Here is a 15,688-nt window from a genome sequence, read left to right as displayed (position 1 = left end):
CTATGTGTTTGAAGTACTTTTACACTTCTTTGGTAAACGTATTGTAGGTCATGTTTTTTCTCTTCTTTGGTATATATTACAATACTCAAAATAAGAAATTCCTACAATAACAAAAATATGGAATAATCTATTGAAAATGCATGAAAAATAATATTCAAACTTCATAAAATGCAACAAAAAACTTGACACTCACATGCAAATGTGAGAAACAAATGAAAACAACATATTACAATGGATAATATACATGTAAAATAACTTGAAACCATGAAAAGTAATTGACTCACACCATTGATTCATCATCTTTTTATTTGTTGTTTGTCTCTCTCACACTCATCTCATACACAAACACAATTTTAGCTATTGTGGACAAAATACTAAGTGGCATAATAATTCTTTAATTAGAAATTGAACAAATAGAAAAACAAAATTTTTTATCCATTCTTTAACTAAAGTGTGGAAAACAACCTTATTGAAAGTTTAAAAACAAAACTGATTCACCCATGAAAAATGACCTTATTAGAAAAACTCAAAGGATTGGCTTAAATAATTGCCGATGAAGTACCGTTGATGTGTGTTTCACCAAAAATAGCCAAAGAAAAGAGGTGATCAATTCATTCTGTAAGTGAAGGAGGCCGAGTGAAACAGAAGACAATATGTAGCCCACATCTATATAATAGGAGTCCTCATCTCTTCGATTACTTACTTTGCTAGAAAAAGTATTCTTGATTTCCATAAGACAAAAGAGTGGTTGAACCTGACCAGCTAAGGGCTAGATTCAGTAGGAGGGCTTCTTCCCTTGAACAGGGTATGAGCGTAGTACTTGATCTTTGGATCTTAAAAAGTGTCTTCGCTAGAGAGGAAGAGGTTGAGAGACCACAAGAACCCTAGGTTATGCGAAAATAGACCTAGGTTGCACATAAAAGGTTTTAGGAAACGAAACATCACTTTTAATGATTGCAGAATTCTCACGCTGAAAATGAATTTTGCATCACCTCATGTGTAACTTCATGGTTTTCACAAACCTTTCGAAAATTATGCAAATATTTCAAGAATTTCACAACCACCAATGCAAAACTCTTGACAAATTTTGCACTCTAAACACCTATATATATAGGTAAATTGGCATGCTAAAACAGAATCTTGCATCCCTTAAAGTCGACAACATGCAAAAGTTCATGAATTTCATAATTTTTTTTTGAATTATGCATCGATAGTAGACTTTTGCAACCACCAACACAAAATTCTTGACAAAAATTGCACTCTAATTACCTATATATATATATATATATATATATATATACATAAATATACATAAATTCTCATGCTAAAATAGAATTTTGCCTCGCTATAAGTTGACAACATGCGAAAGTCTTTGAATTTCGCATACAAAAGCAGACTTTAGCAACAAACAACACAAAACTCTTGACGAAATTCGCAAGGGATTTTCATAAGCAGTGTCACGATATTTGTATTATTTGTGCAAAATTCGTGATTTCAATGGAAATATCAAGTGAATTTCGTTTTTAGTGAGATTGAGAGAGTGTTGCTATGTAACGCACAAAAATCAAGAGATCCACTCGTGCTAAGGGTAAAACAGTCCTAAAAAGCTGAGAACCTGAAAAATTAGACATCGGGCGAATTTCAAAATTTGTGAGGATTTGGAAAAACATGTCAATTTTGTCAGTCTTTTTTCGTTATTTTATTGACCCAACAAAACTGAATTCCTGAAAAGGGTCTAAAATTGTAGCTTGAACCAACTCAAACCTCACAAAGAAATCATGGATTCATATGGTATCTAAGCCCGTATTCAATCCGTTTTTATTTCTATGAAAGTCCTGCATGTGTTTGCTATAAGGGTAAGATAATGGTTTTGAATTACGAGAGGTCAATCTTTAAATAAAACAAAGGTGATTGGACTTCCAAAGTAAGACACAGTAATCTTAGTCGAGCTTGAGGATAAGCCCCAACGTGCAAATCAACTGCTGAAAGGGCAAAATACCATTTTTTCTACAATGGTGATTCAAGGACAAACTAACAGCAGGTCATGAGCAGGGGACATGATTATCAGTGACAAACTTTTGGAGCATAATCGAAAACCCCTAGAAGTTCGGTGTGCATATGAATTAGACACAAAAGTTTGAGGTGTATTTGAAAATCTCCCTTGATTGAAATTAATTGGCTTCTAAAAAAAAGCACAAACGTGTGAAAAATATGTCATAAAATAATGGTCAGGCTCACCTTGAGAAGGTGGCTTAGATTCAACTTGAGCCTAGGACTAGTCCAGCAACTCTTGGGTAATGATCCTTGGGCTCTGGTCCACTTGCCCAAAGTCATAGAGATACTGTGTTACTAAATCCAACTGTAACGTATCAATGGCAAGCTGTAATACATTCAAATATTATTTTATAATTTTAACAGGTTTGTAATAGTTTTTAATGTTATTTAATGTAAATAAATGTACATTTTAACAGGTTTGTAATACACAGAGGTGGTATCCCCTGTGGTAAACGGGGTCTGTATCAAGCTGAAGGCCCAGGATTGAATCCCTCTGCCAGATGGGATGGCTGTTGTTCTGGTAGAGGTCCGCCTAACCCCAGCTTGCCTTCCAAAAAAACATGTAGATTAAAATATCAAAAGCTTAAAAAAATGTGTTTTCATGTCCTAATTTTAAAAAAAAATAATAAGGTATTTATGCTGCGCTCTCCTATCAAGTCCCTCCACGTGTTCATGTCCATGTGAGTCGCGACTTATGTCAGCTGCTCTGCGACATGGTCAAATTCAATTTTTCAGGATTCGACCATGGCCCGAGTTCCAAAGTGGATCCCACATATGTTAATTTCGGATTGCATTATTCTAATCTAGTTCAAGACAGATATACTTGGGTTTAATCAGGTTAAGTTCAGAATTAGTTGGATAATAATATAAGGCCAGGTCTGTGTTGGAATCAGGTTTAACCAAAACCATTTATCTTTGTTCAAATAAGAATCAACAGATTTTGCCCATTTTCATTGGATCGAGTACCATAAGATACTCATTTTTAACCAGATCTGGAACTCCAATGTGTCATATCCAGATACAGAACTAGATCTACTCTTAAAATTTGAGACCCACTGTCAGTTTGAGATTGAGCAACCCATATCCGAGCCATTTTCATCCATAAGATTTGACTGATCAGTCGTTTGTCGGAAATGTTGTATACCACAATCAGTTTGTCATGTTCCTCCAAACACTTTCGAATCGTCACTACTTTAAGAGGTGTTTGGATGAAGAATCCACAAAGTAGGATAAATTGGCACACACTGCCTTGTCAGTCTCATTTCCAAGTTCTTTGGCAGACCAAATTACAATCGGTGATTTCCAGTATCATTTCAAAAGACAAGACAGCCAAATAATCCAAGACTACATGGCTTGTGGACACGACTACATCGAAGACCATGGTTGTTTTAGTTAACATCTTCATATTAAACAAACTAACGAATGCATTTGTAAAGGGAGAGAGCAGATCGAGTCAAATTCTGTAGAACCGATCATCAGTTATGTTCAATCCCCACCGCAGCACACATCTCCATCAAGTGAGACGTTCGGTAGAGAATGAATATAACCACTAACTTGGTTATATACAAAATGACCTGATATGCTCTCGTGCAAGATCCAAAGTAGCAACAGAATCAGGGAAAGTATACAGAAAAATAGTGTGAGATTATGCAAGAGAAACTAGTACTTTTAATGGAAAAGAATGAACGATTACATGTGCTTCAAAAAAATTTCTACAACAAGATTATACAGGACATTCTCGAATCTCATCTGGTTCGTCAAGCTCACTGGTTGGTGAATGCACCACGTTGGAGTACATGCATGTGCTTTAACTAAGCAAACCAAATCTGCGACTTTACAAGAAAAGATTTCCCTGAATGTTCCAAAAAGAAAAAAATTGGTTCAGGGTAAATATCGCTTGTACGACATTCTTGCTACAGTGATTTCTACATGAACATTCTTATGCACATATCATTCCTCATGCTCTCCAGTAATCCCCTTTGTTCTTCTGATAATAGAGAACTTGGCCAGCCAGCTATTAAACGTTATCACAACTGAGTTAAGGTATGGTTCACCAGTTGGATCTTCATGATTGGAAGGGATTTCATAGCAGAGGGGATCGAGAACATCATCTCTAACATGCTACACCTTACCAGCATATTTAAAGTTTACTTCGTAATCATGTTTCAATGCAGACAGTGTGTTTCTACATGGACCATCTGCAAAATTGAAATAAGTGGTGCAAAGAGTCAATTCCTGCCCATGATATAATTCAACTCCTAGGTCGCTCTTCTTCCCTATCCATATGAAAAACTAGTTACCTCCCAGTCCAACGTGAAGTTGTTGAAAGTCGGATTGTGAGCATATATCCACTAATGCATACACACCAGGCCTTAAAGCTTCATCTACCTCTCTGCATTAAGATATTCAGTAAAGCATTAGATTAATTAAATTTAAAATTTAAGATTCCAGGAAACAATATCTATATTTCCATAGAAAAGGGAATCTATTAAATGTAATCACCATAACTAATGAACAAGTATGCCTGTATGTGTGTGTGTCTGAGAGAGAGAGAGAGAGACCTTCTGAAGCCTGTTCTTTGCTGACCATACCCTGAAGAAATCAATATGTAGTTTGACAGGAAGTGAGAAACGTACCGGCCAAGGATGTCCTGCTGCTGTCTTATCTGAAGAAATAAGACAGAAACTAAAAGTAAATGAACAGAGATAAAGGTGCATGAAGTATACAATTAAACTGAAAAGAGCACAACCAGACACTTAACCAGCATTTTAACCATTATTTCTGGATAACATGACTCACTGATTAGATAATCCACAGGGAACATATGGAGATGATTTAACAGTCATTTCAGATTTTCAAAATGTCCAGACCACATATTTTCACTTGGGTGTCTATTATAACTTGCCTGAAGTTGAAAACCCCAACTGGCTACCTGTAAGAGCAAGTAACTTTCCAAGAGGTAATTGTATCTCTTCATTTGTATGAAACCTACAGGGAACTCATACAGGCATCTTCGTGAGGTTACCTGCTAACTTGATAGGCTTCAGGATTTGAGGTTTTATATTAAAAACACATAAAAACTATGTAACACGGACTCTTATAACAGGGCAGCGCACCTGCATCGCACCCACACCCGCACCCATGCGGGTGTGACACTTGGACACGGCTTCCTTTGTGTCAGGTGAAGTCAACCACACTGAGGTCCATTTTTGTCCAAAAGTAGATTCGGTTAACCCTAACCAAGTCCAGTTATATCTATATTATGTATATAAATACATAAATGCACAGTTATATCTATATTATGTATATAAATCTATGTCACATGGGTGCGGGTGCGGGGATTCGGCACTTCCAAAAAACTCGGGTGCGGGGGTGCAGCAGGGGCAAAAATGTAAAAATATATATATAGGAGGGTCCGGGTGTTCCCCCGGCACGGGTCCCGACTTTGCTGTGTATTTTTTACTAAAATAAAATACAAGCAGACACGACACGGGAGGTTAATTTTTTTCGGACCCGACTTTGGTTTGAACACACAGTAGCGTACGGACAGTCCGGCGGGTAAGAGCCGAGTGGCGCTGAGCGGGAAGGATCACGTGACTCAGCGGTCACATCAACAGCCAGTCCCTTTAATTTTAATTTCCGAATGCACCAAAATTCCCCCCCTCGCAACCCCGCCTCTTTGTTTCTCAATACTCAATAGTTACTATTCTTGTTTAAAGTTAGGAACGTCATTTCACTGACTTCCTCTGACATCCATTACCATTTAAAAGTTAAGTCATGACTGTTCTGAAGCAAAAATCGAATGGCCAGATTTATTTAGAAAAGGACTTTTATACCAAATTCAATAAAGGTGGCATTAAAGTCTTGACTTTTATGTTCAATTGTTGTTTACCGCATCACTCACTTGAAGCCAACCCCTCGGTCACAGCATCTACTTGACCCCATATAATGAAGAGAGCGCGGCCTCCTAAATTTCCCTCCAAGCCCTAATACTCTCTCTCTCTCTCTCTCTCTCTCTCTCTCTCTCTCTCTCTCTCTCTCTCTCTCTCTCTCTCGGGGGTTAGGGGGATGGCAGATTTTGCTCCTAATGTGGAGGACGGAGAGCTCTGACTGCCGTCCGATGTGTTCCAGAACGAAATCTACTGTCCGAACCGTCACCCTCCCTTCAAATTCAAACCGGAGTTCTGCGAGCTCATGTCCTTCGTGGAGAAGCTCGCCCACCAACTTGTGTTTGCCATTCTGGACGATTCCCACCACCATTCTCCCCACCCTCTTCCCCACCTCAACCCCTTATCTCAAGTAAAATCCCAACGTCCCCTCTCTCTCTCTCACACACACTACCGTTTTTGTTGTTTGAAGGTATTGATCTCTCTCTCCCTCTGGGTTCAGGTGAAGCCCCAAAGGAGCAATGAAGGGTACGCGTTTCGGCTACTCCAGTTTTCAGGTAACCGGTTCAGCAGAGCGTCTCGAGGCCGGTTCTCAGTTCTACTCAGCTTTTGATCAAACCGGGCCATAACCAGGTAAAAGAAAATGGACCAAAATGACCCTAGGTGCGTTGACCGCATCCAGGGTCAGGTTGACCGCACCGGGTGCCGCATCCGCGTCGCATCGCGTCGACGCGGGTGCAGCACCTGTCTAGCCGAATCCCTGTGACCTAGATATAAATACATAAATGCACACACATACACATAGTGTTAACTTAAAACTGTTAAAAATTATATATATATATATATATATATATACCCTTTGTGGAGGGATGACAACCAATTTTCCTATAACGGTTGGGTTACATCAAGGATCTGCTTTAAGCCCTTTCCTATTTGCTATAGTGATGGATGAGCTTACGAGATCAATTCAAGAAAATGTGCCGTGGTGTATGTTGTTTGCTGATGATATTGTTTTGATTGATGAGTCTAGAGTTGGGGTTAATGCTAAGTTAGAATTATGGAGACAGACATTGGAAGCAAGAGGTTTTAAGTTGAGTAAGAGTAAGACAGAATACATGGAATGTCGGTTTAGTAAACAACGAAGTAGTAATGGGAGTGTAGTGAAGCTTGGTGAGCAAGAAATACCGGTGGATGATTGTTTCAAATATTTGGGATCTATCATTCAAAAGTATGGAGAAATTGATGGAGATGTAAATCATAGGATAAAGGTTGGGTGGATGAAATGGAAAAGTGCAACTGGAGTATTGTGCGATCGTAGAATGCCATTGCGGTTAAAGGGAAAGTTTTATAGGACGACTATTAGGCCCGCTTTACTATATGGTACGGAATGTTGGGCTGCCAAGAGACATCATATTCAAAAAATGAGTGTAGCTGAGATGCGTATGCTGAGATGGATGTGTGGAAATACAATAAAAGATAAGATTCGGAACGAGGAGATACGTAAGAAGGTAGGCGTTGCACCCATTGAAAATAAGATGAGAGAGAATCGTTTACGGTGGTTTGGACATATTCGGCGAAGGCCTAATGATGCTCCAGTTAGAAGGATGGAGAAATGGGAAAATATATTAGTTAAAAGAGGTCGGGGTAAGCCTAGGAAGACATGGATGGAGGTGATAGGAAAGGATATGAATGCTTTGAACCTGACATGACATTGGATAGAAATGATTGGAGGAGAAGGATTCATGTGGAAGACCCAGAATGATCTTCTTTTTTGGTTCATATCGCCGACCCCAATTGTTTTGGGATGAAGGCGTAGTTGTTGTTGTTGTTGTTGTATATACCCTTTGTGTCAGGTGAAGTCAACCACACTGAGGTCCATTTTTGTCCAAAAGTAGATTCGGTTAACCCTAACCAAGTCCAGTTATATCTATATTATGTATATAAATACATAAATGCACAGTTATATCTATATTATGTATATAAATACATAAATGCACACACATACACATAGTGTTAACTTAAAACTGTTAAAAATTATATATATACCCTCCCCACACCCCCGCACCCAAGTTTTTTTTAAAGTGCCGAATCGTTGCATCCGCACCCGCACCTATGTGACATAGCATAAAAATGATCTTGTCAACCTTATGCAAAGACAAAAGCAAATGCAAAGGAAAACGTTTTTGGTAGTAACGTCTAGTAATTTCCCTCTGTTAAGACAAAATAAGATTCTAGTTCTCAACATTGAAAGGAACTTGAGTTTGTATATACAGTTCCACTAACTTTAGATGCCAAGGTCAGAAAAACATGAATAAAAATTAAAGTAAAAAGTCGTCCAAGTCCCTAAAATAATATATTACTATGATACATATATTACATTTCTCAACAGATCAAGTTTAAGCAAAAATCCAAATTTAAAAACCTATATAGAACTGAATAGCATGCCAACATAACGAAATCAAACAAAAAGAGTTCAAGAAAGACCATTTTATTACTTCTACAATGAAACACATTAACATCATTAGATCAAAGGGCAAGGATATTAATTAATGATTCAGAAATATTACCACATTTTTCCTTAAGAGGAGAATTTTACAGATCAGAAAAATGAAAATAAAAAGGTCAGAGAATCTAGAAATTCAATACATGTTAGTGGTTTCACTAACCTCTTCATAGATGCGCCCGAGGAAACTTGCACATTTTACAGCATCTTGAATGTTCAATAAAGGTAGATCTTCTCGGATTAATAAGACAGGATCCATAGTCTCCAAAAAAAATAGAAGAATTTTCATTGAATCCCCAAGCAAACCGACACACCGTTCCACTTCCCTTGATAATGCCATGAAACACAAGACACTGAACTGTGAGGAGCTAAAGCATGAGAAAGTTTATTGCAACAATTTCTTAAAACAAAACTGGAAGAGGAAGGAATGCTCATATATGGGATCCTAAATTTCAAAAAAACAAAAAAACACCAATATATTGGACTGACTTTTTTTTTTTGTGTGTGTGTGTGTGTGTGTGTGTGTGTGTGTGAGGGAGAGATAGAGAGAGAGAGTTTCTTGTTTACCTTTTAAATCACATTTGTTTACCTTCCTAAATGTTTAAGCCATGATGTCATGGAATAACACCTTTCTGACATTACAATCCTTTCAGATACTACAGCTAGGAATCCTAAATATTGTAAATATACATACATGGATGGAAATGAATATACCTTTTCCAGTGCCTCACAACTGCACAGAGTAATCGACAACATGCAACATACAAGTCAACAGACAAGACCTTTTCCATGATAATGTCATGCTCTCTGGAAGAACCGACACTCACAGAACCAACTCCTTCGAAGGCAGAGAACAATAAAGAACTGCGTGCACTTTGAGATGTTTTTATCTGGCAGAAACCATGGAAGAGTGTCTTAGGTAAATGTAAGGCTTGCGCCACATGGCAAGCATCCATGGAAAACCGAGAGTTCCATCCAGATAGCTTTGTAAGTAATTCAATACACATGAGAATGACTGATCCTGAATCTGCACAATCTCCATTTGGTTTAGAGTAAGATTTTCTTTTGAAGAAAATAAGTGGACTTTGAAGGTGTACAACAATGTTAAACATTGCACTAATCAAATTCGGGATATGTCTTGCAAGAATTTTTAAACACTTGCGGCCTGCAAAGCATAAAAAAGCATCAGAATATACCATAATCTGGATGTCATGTGGCAAGCAGGAAGCAAGGTGCTATAATGAAAATAATATGCATAATAAAAAAAATGGAATACTATTCATTTATAAGGACTAAATGAGACAAGCAACTTGACGATGTGGTTACAAGAGTTGTAGATTCATGCAATTGCATTGAGATGATATGACAAAAAGATTCAAAACATCACAGAAACTACATTTCTTCAAAATGCATGATCTAAAACTACTGCTTTATATGTATAAGTTAATTTTCAATAGAGAAATTTACAAACAGACACCTAAGTTATCAACCATTTATAGATAACCGCCTCACTGCCTGGATTTTTCTAACACTTCTCAAACAACTAGGGCTGCATTTGAGCCAATGCCAAGCTCAGCTTAGTGCACTAGCTACTAGGCTTGAGCTCATCTCAATCATCGATTGCTGCTGACCTCTTTATAAAAAGTTTTTTTTTCCACTTTATGAACAAGCAGATAGCAGTATTGGATCCTGTCACCTCCCACTTTGAAATATAACTCAATAACCTTTGTGCATTAGTTTTTCTGTGTTATAATCTTCATGCAATACATTGTGTGTGTACAAATATTAACTTGAAAAGAAAAGAGAAAGTTATTCTATTAACTGAGATTAATTGAGTTCTCTATCAAATCCATCTTTGAGCTCAACTAAATGAGCTAACTATTAAACTCAACCTCAGCTTGTTTACCAAAGAAGCAAGCCCAAGTTCGACCAACTTGACTCCTTTCACAGCACTCCACACAACTGCCTGGTGAATGAAATTACCTTTGTTGGTCATCATTAATGAAAAGCTCATATAACGTTCATTCAAAAAAAAATTGAGGGAAGTTTAGTTATTTTGTTTAACTAAATCAAGGTCAACTACATAAATGTACTACCAGGTATCTGTTTGTTGAAAAGATTAAAACTTAAGGGTGTTAAATATAATATATGAAAGGTAGATAGTTACGTGTAGATAGACTATATGTCAGGCAATTTCTCTTTAAATTGTTCTGGATGAAGAAAACAGGAAAGGTTCAATTTCTCACATTTTGAAGCTTGCTCCAAATAATGTTCCTCGAGTAGTCATATATCCTACTAACTAGCCATCAAATAAGAACTGGTTATGGTCATGATCTTATCACATCAGAACCCAATCATTTGGTCCAAACACAAGTTTCAGAGGACAGCCACATGAATGTGATTCAAGAATAGCAAAAGGATTAGCATGATGATAACATGAACTCAATAAAACCATGGGTAGGATGTGAGCTACTGATGTTCATGAATTATTTCATGGCATGCATAAGAAACTTACCCTAGTTGTAACATCATCTATGTTGAAGTGGCTAACTGCACAGCGTCATATTCATACCTCATGTTTTAAGAAAGTTAAGAAAATGCCCAAACTCACTCCAGCAAAACTATTTTTGGGCCAACAAGGACCTTTTTTTGGTTAGGTTGTAACATAAAACATGTCCATCTACAAAATTTAATGAGGGAAAAAGAGGGGGCCCATTCAAAAAACTTTGATAACAAAGTAAATCTAAGCCTGTTGAGAAAGTTGCACAATTCACTGGATGTAAAGACTCTGGAACACATAACATTAGATCACACAAAAGGTTATCCAATATTGAGTTTCCAGTATCATGCTGAAAATCTCACATTTTATAGCTTTTTTGCATCAAGTAATTTCAAGTAGTGCCAAAAGTGATAAGAAATTGCAGGACTAGAAATTCTAAAAGGCAGACGCAATCCTAGAAAAACTAGGTTCAACTTAGATGGAAACAGGCCTCAAATACTGTATCTGTTTTCTTGCATGAAGTAATTCCAAGAAGTGTCAAAAGTGATAAGAAATTGCAGGACTAGAAATTCTAAATGCCAGATGCAATCCTAGAAAATCTAGGTTCAACTTAGATGGAAACAGGCCTCAAATACTGTATCCATAATAATATATACAAAAAAGATTGCCAGATTGAAGGTTTGTGAACCATGACATATGAAGGTGTGAAGATACAGTCATATTGACACTGATACAGATTAGCATTCCTGAAATGTTAGATGACGTTAAACATTATGGCTCATCTCATAAAACTTTTTCATCCTTTAACCATATCATGTGACTAGATAAAAGAAACATAGACTAAGTGGAGAAAATCAATCAATTCTAACCAAGAAAAGCTCCAGATGGCAGTCCTGGCTGTTAAATTGTACATATATAGATGTATAATATGGTTGTATATGCATATATAATACCCATTAGGGATATTGTTGTCATTTCACTTTGTGTAATAGGTTGGGTCCATTAGGGGCACTTTAGTATTTTTAGTTTTTACTTGTTTACTTTTTATTTTTTTGTTTGTCTTTTTGTTTCTATCTAAGGACATAATGATCCTTAGCCATTAGAGCTGTTGAGACCTCCCCAACAGGTATATTTATAGCTGTTGGGTTGGTTCCCAAGGGCTCTATATGGCCTCTCTTCTATATATAAAGGGGAGCAATCCCCTTCTTGTGGTATGTTTGTTTCAAGCTCTCTTTGGAATACAAATACATATTTTTTATACTCGTGTTGCCGATTAGTGGCATTGTACTTATGTTTGTCTCTTTACCCATAAGTAGTCCTTGGTGGTATTCCTGCTTGTGTATTTTACAAGCCTTAAGAGGTATTTTTTTGTATTTCTTGTATTTTGTTACATGGTATCAGAGCCTTGGTACTCTCTTGTTTTTTGAGTTTGAAAATTGTGTGGTGATCTGTGAAGATCGGAGGAGTGCCAGTTTGTTGCTTCAAAAAACTATTTAGAAATCAATGGGGTATTACACACCGAAGATCTTGTTCTTACACACCTCAGCAAAATGGTTTCGCTGAAAGAAAACACAGGCATATTATAGAAACTACCAAAACTCTTCTCATTTCAAAAGATGTTCCTAAGGAATTTTGGGTGAAGTTGCACTTAGTGTTGTCTATCTCATAAATAGAATGTTGTCTGTAAAGCTTTAACATATTTCACCTGTTGAAAAACTTTACAAAATTTCTCCTGATTACTCTAGATTGAGAACCTTTGGTTGCAAATGTTTTGTTCTTACAACCAAAAATGACAAATTATCATTTAGAGTCATTCAGTGTGTCTTCCTTGGATATGGTGAAATACAAAAATGCTTTAGTGTTAGAATCTTCTCTGGTGCCTGTGTTGAGAAAAGAGAAAGGAATAAAAGAAGAAGGGGTTGTGGTTGTCACGATTTTAATAATGAAATCGTGACCTAAAAGATGTATTAATATGTTTGAGTGTACATTGTGGGTCCGGGTCTGGTATAATTGTTAAAATGTATATAATATATATATATACTGTATATTACATCAATACCCGATAGGGGTATTTTTGTAATTTCATATAGTTGTTTTAGAAAACAACTATTTTCTTTTCTTGATAAAATGTAATTTTATTTTTTGTTTTTTAAATTCTTTTTTTATTTCTTTTGAGGATCTAAAGGGGCTCCAACCTTAGAGTCGTTGGAGCCCCCAACGGTCACAAATGTGACCGTTGGGGGCTCCCAACGACTCTATGGGAGCCCCCTTTTGGCTCTCCTTTTGAGGCCTTTTGGCCATCCCTTTGCTCCTCTCCCTTTTGTATAAATAGGGGTGAACCCCTTGTATATTTCTCATTCTTGAGAGCTTTCTCTCTTCTCAATAAGAGGTTTTTTATATTGTTGCCTTCTTAAAGGCTTGTGCTTGTATTGTTGATATTGTCTTTTTTATTCATTGTTGTAAGTGTTTGTATGCACTCTTTATATTTCCGCAATATCTCATTACATGGTATCAGAGCCACTCGATTCTTGAAAGAAAGGTGTGGTTCGTGTATCTCATATTTAGTGGATATCTTCTCACTTCTTGGCAACATCATGGAGGCAAAGATTGACCTATCTTTCAAGCTCAATGGAAAGAATTATATGATGTGGGCATCGGCAATGGAAAATAATCTCAAAGGAAAGAAGCTTTGGGGTTATGTCATGGGTACCGTTCCGGAACCTAAGCTTATGCTCACGAAGGAAGAAGAAGGTCAAGAAAAGGCTCTTGAAGGAGATGCTCGCCTCAAGGCCATTGAAAGTCATCAAAAAGAAGTGAAAGATTGGGAAAGCAATCACGCAAAAATCCTTGCGTGGTTTATGAACAATGTTGAGCTTAAGGTATGTGCTAATATAGCTAAATTTCGTAGAGCCAATGAAGCTTGATCCTTTATGAAGGGTATGTATACCCAAAAGGATCTTGCAAGAGCATACTTCTTGCAAGAAAAGATTAGAACCACCAAGCAAGGTGATTCTAGCATTCAAGACTATTATAGTGCCCTAAACCCACTATGGGATGAATTGGCTCTCTTGGAGCCAAAATGGGTTTCTATGGAAGATATTGATTTAAGGCAAAAACAAATGGAACAAGAGCGATTGTTTCAATTCCTTTTTGGGCTACGTCCCGAATTTGAGCAAGTGAGATCTTCACTTCTCCATAGATTTATTTTTCCTCCTATTGAGGATGCTATTGCCGAAATCACTCAAGAGGAGACAAGGCTTGGCATGAGTAAGCATGTTGATGAAGTCCTTGCCGTATCAAAACCGGGTAACAATGTTAGAACCTATAAGCCTCCTCATTTTGGGAAACAAGGAAACTACAATGGAGGAAGAAAAATGATTGTTTGTCATTATTGCAATGAGCCGAGTCACATTAAACCCGCATGTCCAAAGCTTATTGGAACCTTCAAGCCTAAAGTGGTCTCTCTTGAAGAAACCACCACCAAAGAAGATGAAGGCAAGAACAATGGCATCAAAGAAACTCTTGGACAAATATCTATGGCTCTCCAACAAATACTAAAAGTTTCTTCCTCCACATCGGGTGCAGCTATTGCTTCAACATCATCACCCGGTACGTATTCTTGGATCCTTGACTCCGGAGCTTCTTTTCATATGACCCCTCATGAAAATGCACTTATTGATGTTTGCACCAATTCAAAAGACTCTTGTGTCTCTACGGCCGATGAAACTTTTTTAAAAATTTCAAGTATTGGCTCTTTTAAAGATTCTCAAAATTTTTGTGTTCCAAAAGTAAGAGTTGTTCCCAAACTAAATTTAAACCTATTTTCGGTTTCTCAAATTGCCGACCATGGATGTGAAATATCTTTCTCATCTAATGGTTGCTTTGTGCAGGATCTCCGGTCCGGGAAGCGGATTGGGCAAGGCCATAGAAAGGGAGACCTCTATTATATGGACCATCTTGATCTCCCTACAAACTATTTTTGTTCTTATGTCCAAGAAAAAAACATGGAAACTTGGCATAAAAGACTTGGTCATCCAAGTTATTCCAAAATGTATCTCTTTCCTTTTGGAAACAAATTTTGTAAGGAAAAAAAAATTAATTGCAAAGATTGCATTTTTGAAAAAATGAAGTCTATTCCATTTCCAACTAGAACTTTTCTTTCATCAAGGCCTTTTGAATTGGTGCATTCGGATGTTTGGGGGCCTTCTCTGGTTATGTCTAAAGGGGGCTATTCATATTATGTTACGTTTATTGATGATTTTACTCGGTATGTTTGGATTTATTTCCTTAGTCATAAGTCGGAAGTATTTACTTTCTTTAAAGATTTTCATAAAAAGGTTCAAAATCAATTTCAAAATAACATATCTATTTTAAGATCCGATTCCGGTGGCGAATACTTATCTCACGAATTCCAAAACTATTTAACCAAAAATGGCATTTGCCATCAAAAGTCATGTCCTAGGACTCCCCAACAAAATGGCCTAGCGGAAAGGAAACATAGGCACATTATAGAAACCGCTAGAACATTACTTGTTTCTAAGAATATTCCAAAGAAGTTTTTGGCCGAAGTTGTTCTAACCTCAATCTATTTAATCAATGGAATGCCCTCTTCTAAGTTAAAAAATGTTTCTCCCTATGAAAAACTCTTTAAATTTTCACCCGATTTCAATCATCTTCGTATTTTTGGTTGCAAATGTTTTGTCCTATTACATAAAAGGGATAAGTTATCTCCAAAAGCAATTG

At 37.0% G+C, this 15,688-nt stretch overlaps 1 protein-coding gene across 1 annotated transcript in view; it reads right to left on the bottom strand.

The window, feature by feature from the left end:
* Positions 1–3,700: 3,700 nt before the first annotated feature.
* LOC149842457 (Urb2/Npa2 family protein) overlaps positions 3,701–15,688 on the bottom strand; it is a 45,869-nt gene continuing 33,881 nt past the window's right edge. Inside the window, exons 6-10 of the mRNA XM_089999188.1 lie at positions 9,160–9,610; positions 8,609–8,771; positions 4,617–4,720; positions 4,356–4,447; positions 3,701–4,253 (exon numbers count right to left, since the gene is read on the bottom strand). Coding sequence (XP_089855314.1) covers positions 4,177–4,253; positions 4,356–4,447; positions 4,617–4,720; positions 8,609–8,771; positions 9,160–9,610 — 887 coding nt within the window. The 3' untranslated portion in view covers positions 3,701–4,176. The remainder of the gene's footprint in view (positions 4,254–4,355; positions 4,448–4,616; positions 4,721–8,608; positions 8,772–9,159; positions 9,611–15,688) is intronic.

This window comes from Nuphar pumila, chromosome 3 (assembly GCF_984573655.1).
Source record: "Nuphar pumila chromosome 3, dmNupPumi1.hap1.1, whole genome shotgun sequence".
Classification (NCBI taxonomy): domain Eukaryota; kingdom Viridiplantae; phylum Streptophyta; class Magnoliopsida; order Nymphaeales; family Nymphaeaceae; genus Nuphar; species Nuphar pumila.
The sequence above is the reverse complement of the archived record's forward strand: the minus strand, read 5'-3'. Positions and strand labels throughout refer to the sequence as shown.